At 43.8% G+C, this 12,860-nt stretch overlaps 1 protein-coding gene across 1 annotated transcript in view; it reads left to right on the top strand.

The window, feature by feature from the left end:
- LOC138671742 (cyclic nucleotide-gated channel beta-1-like) overlaps nt 1-11,927 on the top strand; it is a 120,475-nt gene extending 108,548 nt beyond the window's left edge. Inside the window, exon 6 of the mRNA XM_069759892.1 lies at nt 10,990-11,927. Within this exon, the coding sequence (XP_069615993.1) occupies nt 10,990-11,106 (117 nt within the window). The 3' untranslated portion in view covers nt 11,107-11,927. The remainder of the gene's footprint in view (nt 1-10,989) is intronic.
- Nucleotides 11,928-12,860: the final 933 nt, after the last annotated feature.

Here is a 12,860-nt window from a genome sequence, read left to right as displayed (position 1 = left end):
TTTGGTGCGTTTTTGACGCGTTTTTGGTGCGCTTTTGGTGCGTTTTTTCCCAAATGCATAGAATTGCGGGAAAAATACAGAAAATCCGCAAAAATAATGAACATGCTCATTTTTTTTACTGCGATGCGTTTTTTCGCGGAAAAAAAACGCATCCATGTGCACAAAACATGCAGAATGAAATTTAGATTCACCGCACTCTCTTAGGATAATGATGAAAAAGGTTGTGCCAATTTATTAAAGTATACTGGGAGCGTAACAGAATATTACAGTATATGCGATTAACAACGTTTCGGCTCCACCAGAGCCTTTGTCACGTATTCGCTGTGGAAAAAAAAGAAATATGCAACACAGAAATAAAATAAATATCATAAATAAAATAAATAAAATAACAAAACAATACATAAAAATACATTGTAAATGCGATTGGTTGTCCTAAACGTCAAGAATAAGGAGGGAGGTGCCCACCAACACAAACGTATAAGGACGTCCATAGAAAAGCTGACCAGGGAATCATATGTCTGGGTAAGTTGTGTATCCTGTGGGTAGGGATGATACAATCAGTGCCAGCATAGAAGGATACAGACATAATTGGAGAGAGGCAGTGCGTTGCAACATACCACATAATAGAAACATCATAAAAGGTCAAGTCAATCCCACAATAGCATAAATGATTACCGTATTTCAGGCACAAGATAGTGTACAGATGGGGGAAATTAGTAGAATCCCAGTGGTGAGCTGCAGGGAACAGTGATATAGAATTAGATGGTATAAGGTAAAGACATAGCGCTCCTAGGAACTGATAAAATACCTTGGATACTGCACTCAGTACTCTAAATGAGGCTCCCTTCGGATATTGTGGACCTGATAGAGGCAAACAGTATGTATGTAATATACCTGCAGATGTCTAATATGCGCCTAGAGAAACTGAAACCTGTTGTAGGATGTTTACCTGTATTATCGGCGTTAAGAGCGGCGCTCCCGCGCTGTGCTCAGTAGCAGCGTGTGTCAGGTCTGTGGCAGGGACAGCGTGTGTTAGTTAAGACACCGCCGAACCGGAAGTGAGTAGCGCCAACCGAAAGTGACGTAACGCTATTGTGTGGAGCCTCAGTGCGCATATGCAGCTACTGTTGTGGCAACCTTGTAACTAGGTGCCGCTCGTAGCTCAGGTTAGGAGGCTGTATGGTGCAGTTACAAGCGGTATAGGCATGTATAGAGACCCGGAGGCTAAGAAATAGTAATGTAAAGCTCAGTATCTAACACCACTGGCGGAAAAAAAAATAAAAAAGAAATTAAGGACTGACTATTATATGTAAAAATTGCTACTAAATACTAAATACTCAAGGGGAACAAATGGCAAAACAGGATACAGAAAGACTTAGAGAGTTTCTACCGGACTATTAGGTTAAAGACCCATTTTGGACTCAATATGGACAATGTACGTACTCCTATGCCCTCAAGGGATGATGGCACGCCATCGGCGTTGTCTATCACTACCCTGGGTCTTCGTAATCGTAGCAACTTCTGCCCTCCTAGGACTTATCATGCTACAGAAACATTTATTTCTCTTGTAGATCAGGAAGTAGATTCTCTTATACACCAACAACGTCTTGGTCTGTTTCCTCCTCACTCCAACCTGTCTTCTACGGAAAAACAGGCTCTGTCCTCTCTGCACTCTAACAATTCTATCATAGTGAAACCAGCGGACAAAGGGGGAGCAATCGTAGTGATGAATCGTACACAGTACATGGGTGAGATTTATCGTCAATTAGCAGATACTAATACCTATGAAATCATATCCAGAGATCCGGTTGCAGCCATTAGTCGCAAGATCAAAAGTGTCATTGACACTTACTTGTCTCAACACACCATCGATCAAAAAACAGCAACCTTCCTTACTAATCCCCATCCGATAACACCGGTCTTTTATGTGTTACCAAAGATCCACAAATCACTACTCAACCCCCCAGGCCGCCCTATAGTGGCTTCAACGGATTCTGTTCTGTCTCCCCTGTCAGTTTTTCTGGAGAGGATCCTCACACCTCTGATTAAATCCACCCAATCCTTTCTCCTAGACACCGGTCACTTTCTTAATATCATCAAACGACTTAACAAAGTGCCACCTGAGAGTATCCTTGTTACACTAGATGTTAATAGTCTCTATACATCAATCCAACATACGAAAGGCATTGAGGCTACTAAAGACCTATTAGGTCAATCTTCGATATCAGAGGAGGGGATCCAATTCTGTTTAGACCTACTCACACTAGTATTATATGACAACTACTTCCTATTTGAGGATACCTTCTACATCCAGAAGTGCGGGACCGCAATGGGTTCGAATGTTGCGCCAGCCTACGCTAACGCATTTATGAACCATTTTGAAAAAATACATGTGTTCACTAACGGATTGTACCTGCAACATGTTTTATGCTATCATCGCTACATTGATGACATTTTTCTCATCTGGACAGGTACTTCAGACACATTACAATCCTTTCATTTGTACCTTAACTCGATTCTCCCAGAACTCCAGTTCACTATCCACTATAATGCCAACTCAGTACCCTTTCTGGACACCAAAGTCATCAAGGATATCAATGGAAATCTCTCCACTGATGTTTATTGCAAACCAACTGACTGCAATAGTTTTTTACAGTATACTAGCTGCCATCCACGCTCATTAAAGGATAGCCTGCCACGGTCTCAGCTTAATAGGGTAGCTCGCATTGTCTCTGATCCCATAACACTCAATGATAGATTGGATACCATGACCTCCAAATTTCTAACACGAGGTTATCCTTCTAAACTTCTTACAAAGGAGAAAGCACATATTCTTTCACCTCCATCACCTTGGCCCCCTAGTACTACACGAGAAAGGGTTCCGTTTGTACATGTGTTCCATCCGTTGGTACCCAAAGTCCAATCTATTATCAGGAGACACTGGCCCCTTCTAACCAAATCATACCCGACCATTTCTCCGTTCAAGGAACCAGTCCTAATGTGCAACAAAAGACCACCCAACATCAAGGACAAACTCGTAAGAGCTGACGTTGGTGGTAAGCGACCCACTGCCACACAGAGATTACTAGGCACCCGACGAAATGGCACCTTTCCTTGCCTAAATTGTGCGTCCTGCTCGAATGTCATTAAATCTGACACCATAACCCACCCAAGAACAGGAAAATCCTATCCAGTACGCGGATTCCATACATGTGACTCCAATTTTGTCGTGTATCTAATCAAATGCCTATGTGGCCTCCTATACATAGAAGAAACCACACAACACATCAAGGACAGAATTGCTAGCCATAAATCTACCATTAGGTGCGAAAAGAACTGGTTACCACTACCAGAGCATTTCTCCAAATCCAGACATACTGTAGCACAGCTCAAATTCCAAGTGATTGAGCATGTCCCTCGCCCCAGAAGAGGGGGCGATCATGTTAAACTTCTCAAAGCACGTGAAACCCATTGGATTTATAAACTTGACACATTGGCCCCCAAAGGGCTCAATAGGGAGATCGATTGGTTAACATGAGCCTTGTTATATTCTCTAATTATTGTACCTTCCTTTCTTTTCAGACCCGTTAACATATGACTGCACAGCATCCACTAAATCTAGTATAGGTGAGTCACCTCAGCCCACCCCCCCCATTCCCCCTCCCGACCCCACTGTATCCTGTTTTGCCATTTGTTCCCCTTGAGTATTTAGTATTTAGTAGCAATTTTTACATATAATAGTCAGTCCTTAATTTCTTTTCTTTTTTTTTTTCCGCCAGTGGTGTTAGATACTGAGCTTTACAGTACTATTTCTTAGCCTCCGGGTCTCTATACATGCCTATACCGCTTGTAACTGCACCATACAGCCTCCTAACCTGAGCTACGAGCGGCACCTAGTTACAAGGTTGCCACAACAGTAGCTGCATATGCGCACTGAGGCTCCACACAATAGCGTTACCTCACTTCCGGTTGGCGCTACTCACTTCCGGTTCGGCGGTGTCTTAACTAACACACGCTGTCCCTGCCACAGACCTGACACACGCTGCTACTGAGCACAGCGCGGGAGCGCCGCTCTTAACGCCGATAATACAGGTAAACATCCTACAACAGGTTTCAGTCTCTCTAGGCGCATATTAGACATTTGCAGGTATATTACATACATACTGTTTGCCTCTATCAGGTCCACAATATCCGAAGGGAGCCTTATTTAGAGTACTGAGTGCAGTATCCAAGGTATTTTATCAGTTCCTAGGAGCGCTATGTCTTTACCTTATACCATCTAATTCTATATCACTGTTCCCTGCAGCTTACCACTGAGATTCTACTAATTTCCCCCATCTGTACACTATCTTGTGCCTGAAATACGGTAATCATTTATGCTATTGTGGGATTGACTTGACCTTTTATGATGTTTCTATTATGTGGTATGTTGCAACGCACTGCCTCTCTCCAATTATGTCTGTATCCTTCTATGCTGGCACTGATTGTATCATCCCTACCCACAGGATACACAACTTACCCAGACATATGATTCCCTGGTCAGCTTTTCTATGGACGTCCTTATACGTTTGTGTTGGTGGGCACCTCCCTCCTTATTCTTGACGTTTAGGACAACCAATCGCATTTACAATGTATTATTATGTATTGTTTTGTTATTTTATTTATTTTATTTATGTTATTTATTTTATTTCTGTGTTGCATATTTCTTTTTTTTCCACAGCGAATACGTGACAAAGGCTCTGGTGGAGCCGAAACGTTGTTAATCGCATATACTGTAATATTCTGTTACGCTCCCAGTATACTTTAATAAATTGGCACAACCTTTTTCATCATTATCCTAAGAGAGTGCGGTGAATCTAAATTTCATTATATAGGGGCCTTTGGTCCATTACACCGGCACCTCGCTTCATCTAGGCTGAGTGCACGCCAAAAACCTCCTTCAAAACATGCAGAATGCATTCTAAATGATAGAATGCATAATGTATGCGTTTTTAATGAGTTTTTATAGCGTTTTTAGTGCAAAAAAACGCGAAAAAAATGCGAAAAGACCTGTACGTGTGCACATAGCCTGAAGCTAGCAATGTCCTGCTTCTTGGCTCACTAGTCATGGTGGATTTGCTGACTAATGTGCAGGGTATTTTCTCATAAGAAGCAGAAATAGCACCTAATAGTTCACTCTTATAATGATCTCTACTAAATGCCTTTGGTAGCCTGCTAGGGCCATGGGGTACTCGGGCAGGGTCCGACAGTTGTTCAGGGGCATTGTCACAGCAGCAGTGACCTGGTCCATGGCACTGGGCATCCAATACAATTAATGAAATGAAGGGGGAAATAAAGTTTATAGGGAGTTTGTTCATGATGCCACCCGTGGTGCTCGGCAATTAGGAGATGGCCAACGCTACGGTTCAGGTCCACTGGGTCAGATGATGACGCAGCAGAGATGTTTCAGCTCTCCAAGGGTAGAACTAGGCCCCAGGGCAGTTAAAGAACTAAAGTTAGTGATGATAAATATTGTGATGCAGGGCAGGTGACACAGTAATAATTCAGAGGACACAGCAGGGTGCAGTTTCAAAACTTTACTCACAGTTCTTATATGCAGTCCCCAGCCGGGTGCTATGTCCTCCGGGTCAGTGCTCCAGCCAGCTCTCAGGTAATTTGGAGTACACTTTGCCAGAACCCCCTTCTTATGTTCCTTCTCTGGCCTTCTCACTGCACTGGCTCCTGCCTCTCCTGCCCTGCACCTCACACACAGTGTCCCAAGTCAGCAGCCTTAGATCCTTTTGGGTGACGTCCTCCTGGTCCCCTTGATCCTACGTGGCTGACTTTTCGGTGAATATGTGCGATTGTGGCTGTGGCACATACAATTACCACAGTCTCCGGTTTGCTAGCTGAGCCTTGCAGTTCTCCGCTAGTCTGGGGCTGGTCCCCTACTGCGACCTGGTCCCTCCACCCGACTGCAGTCAGCGTGGATTTGGGCGCCACAGGTGGATTCTTCACTTCCCGTGCCCCTATGACCCCTTCTTTCCTTCTCTCAGGAGCTTCTCTCCTCACGTCTGCTTTCGTCAAATTCTCCTCACCAACTCCCTACTAACTGACTAACTCCTCCCTCTAGTTTCTATGACAACTCATCAAACTGTCACTCTCTCCACCCACACCTTCTACCTAGTTCCTCCCTGGCCTGAAGAGGTCGAGTATTGGGTGCTAGTGTGTGGGTACTGGGTAGTGTCCCCTCTTTACCCGAGAGCGGAGTACCACACCTCTGGCTGAGGTGCAGTACCTCTGTGGTGACTGGACCCTCAGGGGCACCACACCTTAATATAACGTAAACCAACTCATGTCTGACTATGGTCAGCAAACTTCCCAATGGATTGTCTAGACCAGGGGTCCCCAACCTGTAGCTCGAGAGCCACATGTGGCTTGCGGTCCCATGAATTGTGGCTCGCGGCTGTCTGCCAACTTGGTGCATTAGCTCCAGATTTAGTAAACTGGTAGGAAGAGCACATTTCAAAATGGTGAACTTTGTGAGTAGCCCTGCACAGAAGAGCAGATCTGGGTACACATCTACTGGTCTTGGGGGTTTAGAGATAATTTAAGTATGGTACGCTGGAGACAGAATGATACTACCAGTCAGAGGAGGTGCTTGAAGCTGGATGTGACTGTTGGGAGTGCGTGATGGAAGGCTCCTGAATGTGCTGGGGTGTGGTGGGAAGCCCTGGATCTTGGTATACTGCTTTGGGGTGATTTGTGTGACAAAGCTTTGGTTATCATTATACCCGCTACTGCGAGGGGGGACAGAAGCTGGATGTGGCTTGTGACCCTCCTGCAGAGCTGAATGTGGTTCTCAGGCCATGTGCACACGTTCAGGATTTTTTCGTGTTTTTTTCGCGTTTTTTCGCTATAAAAACGTGAAAAAAACGCTTACATATTCCTCCTATTAATTACAGTGTATTCCGCATTTCTAGTGCAAATGTTGCTATTTTTCCGCGAAAAAATCGCATTGCGGAAAAAAAAGCAACATGTTCATTAAAAATGCGGAATTGCGGGGATTCCGCACACCTAGGAGTGCATTGATCTGCTTACTTTCCGCATGGGGCTGTGCACACCATGCGGGAAGTAAGCAGATTATGTGCAGTTGGTACCCAGGGTGGAGGAGAGGAGACTCTCCTCCACGGACTGGGCACCATATAATTAGTAAAAAAAAAGAATTAAAATAAAAAATAGTCATATACTTACCCTCTGACGGCCCCGGTGTCTTCCCGCCTCTCTGCGCTGCATGCTGCCGCTTCAGTTCCTATAGATGGTCTGTGTGAAGGACCTGCGATGATGTCGCGGTCCTGTGATTGGTCGCGCGACCGCTCACGTGACCGCGACGTCATCGAAGGTCCTGCACACACACACACCATCTATAGGAACGGACGCCGCTAAGGAGATCAGCTGTCTGCAGGGTGAGTATAACCATTTTTTTTATTTTTTTTATTATTTTTAAACATTCTATCTTTTACTATAGATGCGGCATAGGCAGCATCTATAGTAAAAAGTTGGTCACACTTGTCAAACACTATGTTTGACAAGTGTGACCAACCTGTCAGTCAGTTTTCCAAGCAATGCTACAGATCGCTTGGAAAACTTTAGCATTCTGCAAGCTAATTACGCTTGCAAAATGCTAAGAAAACCGGGAAAAAAACGCCAAAAAAACGCCAAAAAAAAATGCGGATTTCTTGCAGAAAATTTCCGGTTTTCTTCAGGAAATTTCTGCAAGAAATACGGACGTGTGCACATACCCTTAAGGTCAGAAAGGTTGGGGACCACTGGCCTAGACAAAAAAAACCCCAAACAATTCATTGCCCATAAGCTAGTAATTTATATAACTCCCTTATGTTAATTTACTCAAGGTTCCTCAATCTTTTCATCTTGGCAGCTTCACTTCACAGTAGTAGAGCCAGCCCCCTTCCCTGTCATGGCTGATGCATAGACATAGAAACTGGCTCAGGTTTTAAAACCAGCAGTCAGCCACCCCCCTTCAAACACTGCCAGGTCCTGTGCTGACACAGTAAACATTGTTTTCTGTCCCGAACAGATGGGACATGACACTGAACAGAGGGGCTACCAGTAGATCAGGCATCTGACAAAACCAAACTGTATTAGATACATAACTTACTACTAATAGGAAACTTTATAATATATCTTATCAGAGAAATCTGCTTCTTTCTCCGGCAGGACTGATCTTTCATTCTCAAAATTCTTCATTCACAGATGAAATTTGTATTCAGTGAAAAAACACTTTCTCGTTACTGTGATTGGAGATGGCAGTTAGTGCTCATAAAGTTCTATGGAGAGGGGAGGAGGAAGAAATTAGAGGCAGATACCGACATTCTGCTGCCAGTTCTCCTGTATTGATAGTAAGGGCTTGCTCACATGAGTCTATAACACGGCCGAGTGCTATCTAATGATTTATCGGATAGCACTGGGCCCAATGTTATATTATGGGGCAGTGCAGATCTGCGATTAATTTCTTATACCGAGTCAGAATGAGAAGTAAATTGTAGCATGCTGCAAGCTACTGCACAAATCAGATCACATGCGCCCATTCAGGTCTATGGGTGCCTGGAAAACATCAGAATATGCTAGGATGTCATCCCAGTGCAGTCCTTGCACCGCGGACTCAGACAATGGAAAAATGATGTTCTCTATCTTCTCCGTACCTGTGATCAGATCACACTATGATGACACTCGGATTACACTCAAAGTGTCATTTACATAATTGAGCCGATTCTCTCGCATGAAAGAACTGTGAGCGAGCCCAAACTCATTAGCTTATTTATGGGTTTTTTGTTGTTGCGAAAACCCTTGTTACATTTAACACAGAGGGGCCGTCGTTTCATAACTTATTGAACGCACGTGTCTAAATTCTCATGTTTTTTTCCTTTTATGAGATCACTTGGTGCAGGTTCAACTTCACGCAAAAATGACAATCAAAAGATGAGTGACTGATCTGGTGGCATAGTTGTGTTACATCGCAGATTCTGTACCGCAGCCACGTAAAGCCCGGATTCTGATTGAGATCCAGAACAACATGAAGACATGAGCAGAACTGAAGGGGATGGACAGGACTGAGATGGCTCCCCAAATCCTATTCCTCCATTACCCCATGTCCTGGGAGGATCATCAGTGTAATCACCCCCAATTTCCAATCGCTATAATACCACGGTGTGATTATCTATAATACTGGTAGGTGTCACAGTGTCGCCGTGCAGCGTTACATATCACAGTGCCATTCTGATGTGTGATGGCTTAGTGTTGTGAGCAGAAGGCAGCCATTACCACAGGGTACAATCCGAATGGCTTTAAACCAAAGACAGAGCCGTTATCAAGCTGCGATTCTATAACTATTGCCATGAGCGTATCTCGTACCACATCTGCTCACACCCATGTTGCACTTAGGCGTCTTCTCTTTGTCATGTCTTAATACCATTTTACCAATATAATTACATGTACAAGAAGCCTTCCATCACATTAATGAGGCATCTGACCCACCTACTTGTAGGCAATAAGCCCAAATTATATATACCGCAGAAAACAGCGAGCGTGTAGATGAGCTCCTAAATCAATAATGCAAAACGTTAAACTTGCATCCTAAAAAATTCATTAAAAATCTCCTACATGGGGATATCTGCCTTTATTATAGTGTTGCTAAGGCTAGGTTTACATTTGCGGTTGAGTCCGCAGCGTATCGTCGGCAACCGCGAATGCATGCAAAAACGCCTGGAAATGCATGATAACGCAGTGTTTTTTATCCGCATCAGCTTATGCAAGACTAAAAAAACACAATGTTTGCACGAGTTTGCATGCATTTTTGCATGCATTCGCGTTGTTTATGCGCATGCGTTTGATAGGAAAAACATTTCCAAGGAGAATTTCCTTGAAAAAAGCCACGCCAAATGGGCGTGGCTCAAGGGATTTCTGTATATAAACCCTTGCACAGATGAAATTCTCAGATTTTGTTCCTGTATCTAGCGTCAAGATGGATCTTCGCATGCAGAGTTTCTATCGGAATCTGGACTTGGATGTCAACTTGTTTCTTCCCTTTGCATTTGCTTGTGAGCAAGAATGGAAAAGAGAAAAACAGAGAAGATGGCGTTGGCGCTTTTGGCAGCACCCGATTCTTGAACTCCGACAGAGCCGTGGAGCCTACCACTCCTTATTCAGTGAGCTCTGTGAAAACCCAGAGAAATATTTTGAGTACACGAGGATGTCTCAAGACTGCTTCATGGAATTGCTGTATCCAAGGATGTACAAGGAGCCATCAGCAGGCAGGACACCCAGCTCCGTAGAGCGACTCCTGCTGAGGAACGACTGCTGGTGACACTAAAGCCCCCGTCACACATAGCGAGATCGCTGCTGAGTCACAAGTTTTGTGACGCAACAGCGACCTCAGTAGCGATCTCGCTATGTGTGACACGTAGCAGCGACCAGACCCCTGCTGTGAGATCGCTGGCCTGGACCGTTTTTTGATCGTTGAGGTCCCGCTGGGTAGCACACATCGCTGTGTTTGACACCTTACCAAAGACCTCGTTGACAGGACATCCCATTGAATCGTCATGAAATAGCATCGTTGTACAGGTCGCTACAGGTCGCCGCATCGCTGCTGCGTCGTTGGGGAGATCTCACTGTTTGACATCTCACCAGCGACCACATAGCGACGCAGCAACGATCCCTGACAGGTCGTATCGTTGTCGGGATCGCTTAAGCGTCGCTATGTGTGACGGGGCCTTAAGGTACGTAAGATTTAAATATTAACGCCTGTCATAATTGTTATTGTTCTGAAATGTTCTTAATATTTTTCCCTTTTTTTTTTTTTTTTTTTTAAAGACTGTCCTAAATATTTTTATAAAAGCCATGTCCTTTTGGTTTTTTTTTTTCACTGTTTTGCAAAACCCCAGTCATAAATATTATTGTTCTGATTTTGTTTTTTCTTTCCCTGTTCTGCAGATTTCTGGCTACCGGAGAGAGCCTATCATCGCTCCATTTCCAGTTCCGGATAGGAATTTCCACACTATCTGGGCTTGTCGCAGACACCCGCCGGGCTTTGTGGGATGTTCCCTGTGAGGAATTTATCCTCCTGCCCCCCACTGAAATCTGGCAGGAAAATGCCGATAAATACTGTCAAATTTGTAATTTCCCCAACTGGAAGCAGTGGATGGAAAACATATTAGAATTACCAAACTGGCTGGAACTAGATCCAAGTACTTTCATTCTAAAAAATATTTTTCCATAGTGCTCATGGCAATAGCAGCTGTAGACTGTAGGTTTGTCGCCGTGGACATTGGATCTTTTGGCCGTGGTAATGACTCCCAGACATTTAAAAACTCAAACATGGGCCAACGGTTGTATGGCAATCATTTCAATTTCCCCCTGCCACAACCTCTTCCCAACACTCAAGGCCGACTAATGCCATTTGTTGTGGTTGGGGATGAGGCCTTTCAGATGTGTGGAAACCTCCAGAAACCATACTCCAGTCGGGACTTGACACACACAAAAAGGATTTTTAATTACAGACTGACCAGGGCATGAAGAACAGTTGAGTGTGCCTTTGGTAGCCTTGTCTCAAAATGGCGCATTTTAGGGACAGCCATTAATCTCAAAATTCAGACAGTCGATGAGGTTGTCAAGTCGTGTGTGGTTCTGCTCAACTACATAATGGCTAAAGAACAACCCAACGTTGAACTTGATGAACCTGTTTCTATCCCATTGCCAGATTACCATCATCACTCTCTCAGGACAAAAATTGAAGTTGCCCAAATGAGGGATATATTTGTGTCCTACTTTGTAGACATCTGTCCTGGCAAGATGAAATGGTTTAGTGTTCTTGTAATGTTGTGTAATGTTATGTACCTGTAATTATTAAAATGTACCTTAATGTTTGCTGACAATAAAACACCTCTAGTTAAACACCTGTTCCAAGTGCCCGCTATATTAGAATAATTTTTATAAAAGTTTAATAAGGTAATCACTGGTTCACAACTACAGTTTTTATCAGATCCACTCGCTGTATCATGCAGATTGCATGAGACATGGATTGGATTATAACCAAATTGGGTTATGTAACCCATGCTTTACACTACACCTCTTCTATCTGAGGTCAGTACTATGGTAGGTAACGTTGGATTACCTCCATCGTCTGTTCAGTCTGCATTTCTATAGTTCTATATATTAATGCAGACTGACGATATAATGGAGCTAATCCACCTCATATCTTTACTCACGTGCCCGTGTGTCAGAACTAGTGCACTCAGGATGCAGAAAACACAGCATCCTGAGTACACTAGTGCCGACACCTGGGCAGGTGAGCATTGTTGATCCCTGACCTTTTTTGCTGTATTAATATATATTTTTGGAGGATTTTCAGTCCTCTTTGAGTTTTTGCTACCTCATAGCTCCATGACAGACACAAGAAGCAAATCTGCAGTGTAAAACAAATAATGAAGAGGGGCAGTAGATTGTGTGTCATGGAACTATGAGGTGGCAAAAACACAGTGTGTGTATACGACGACATGTGTGTTGACGGCGCATGGTGTGTGTTGCCAGTGACGAAAGAGACAAAGAATTTGTAATTTGTGGCACAGGTGGAAATACCACCTGTGGCTGCTAGAAGTAATAATAAATAATAATAATAATCTTTATTTTTATATAGCGCTAACACATTCCGCAGCGCTTTACAGACATTATCATCGCTGTCCCCAATGGGGCTCACAGTCTAAATTCCCTATCAGTATGTCTTTGGAATGTGGGAGGAAACCGGAGTGCCCGGAGGAAACCCACGCAAACACAGAGAGAACATACAAACTCTTTGCAGATGTTGT

Source organism: Ranitomeya imitator, chromosome 3, assembly GCF_032444005.1.
Source record: "Ranitomeya imitator isolate aRanImi1 chromosome 3, aRanImi1.pri, whole genome shotgun sequence".
In the NCBI taxonomy this organism is placed as follows: Eukaryota; Metazoa; Chordata; class Amphibia; order Anura; family Dendrobatidae; genus Ranitomeya; species Ranitomeya imitator.
The sequence above is the reverse complement of the archived record's forward strand: the minus strand, read 5'-3'. Positions and strand labels throughout refer to the sequence as shown.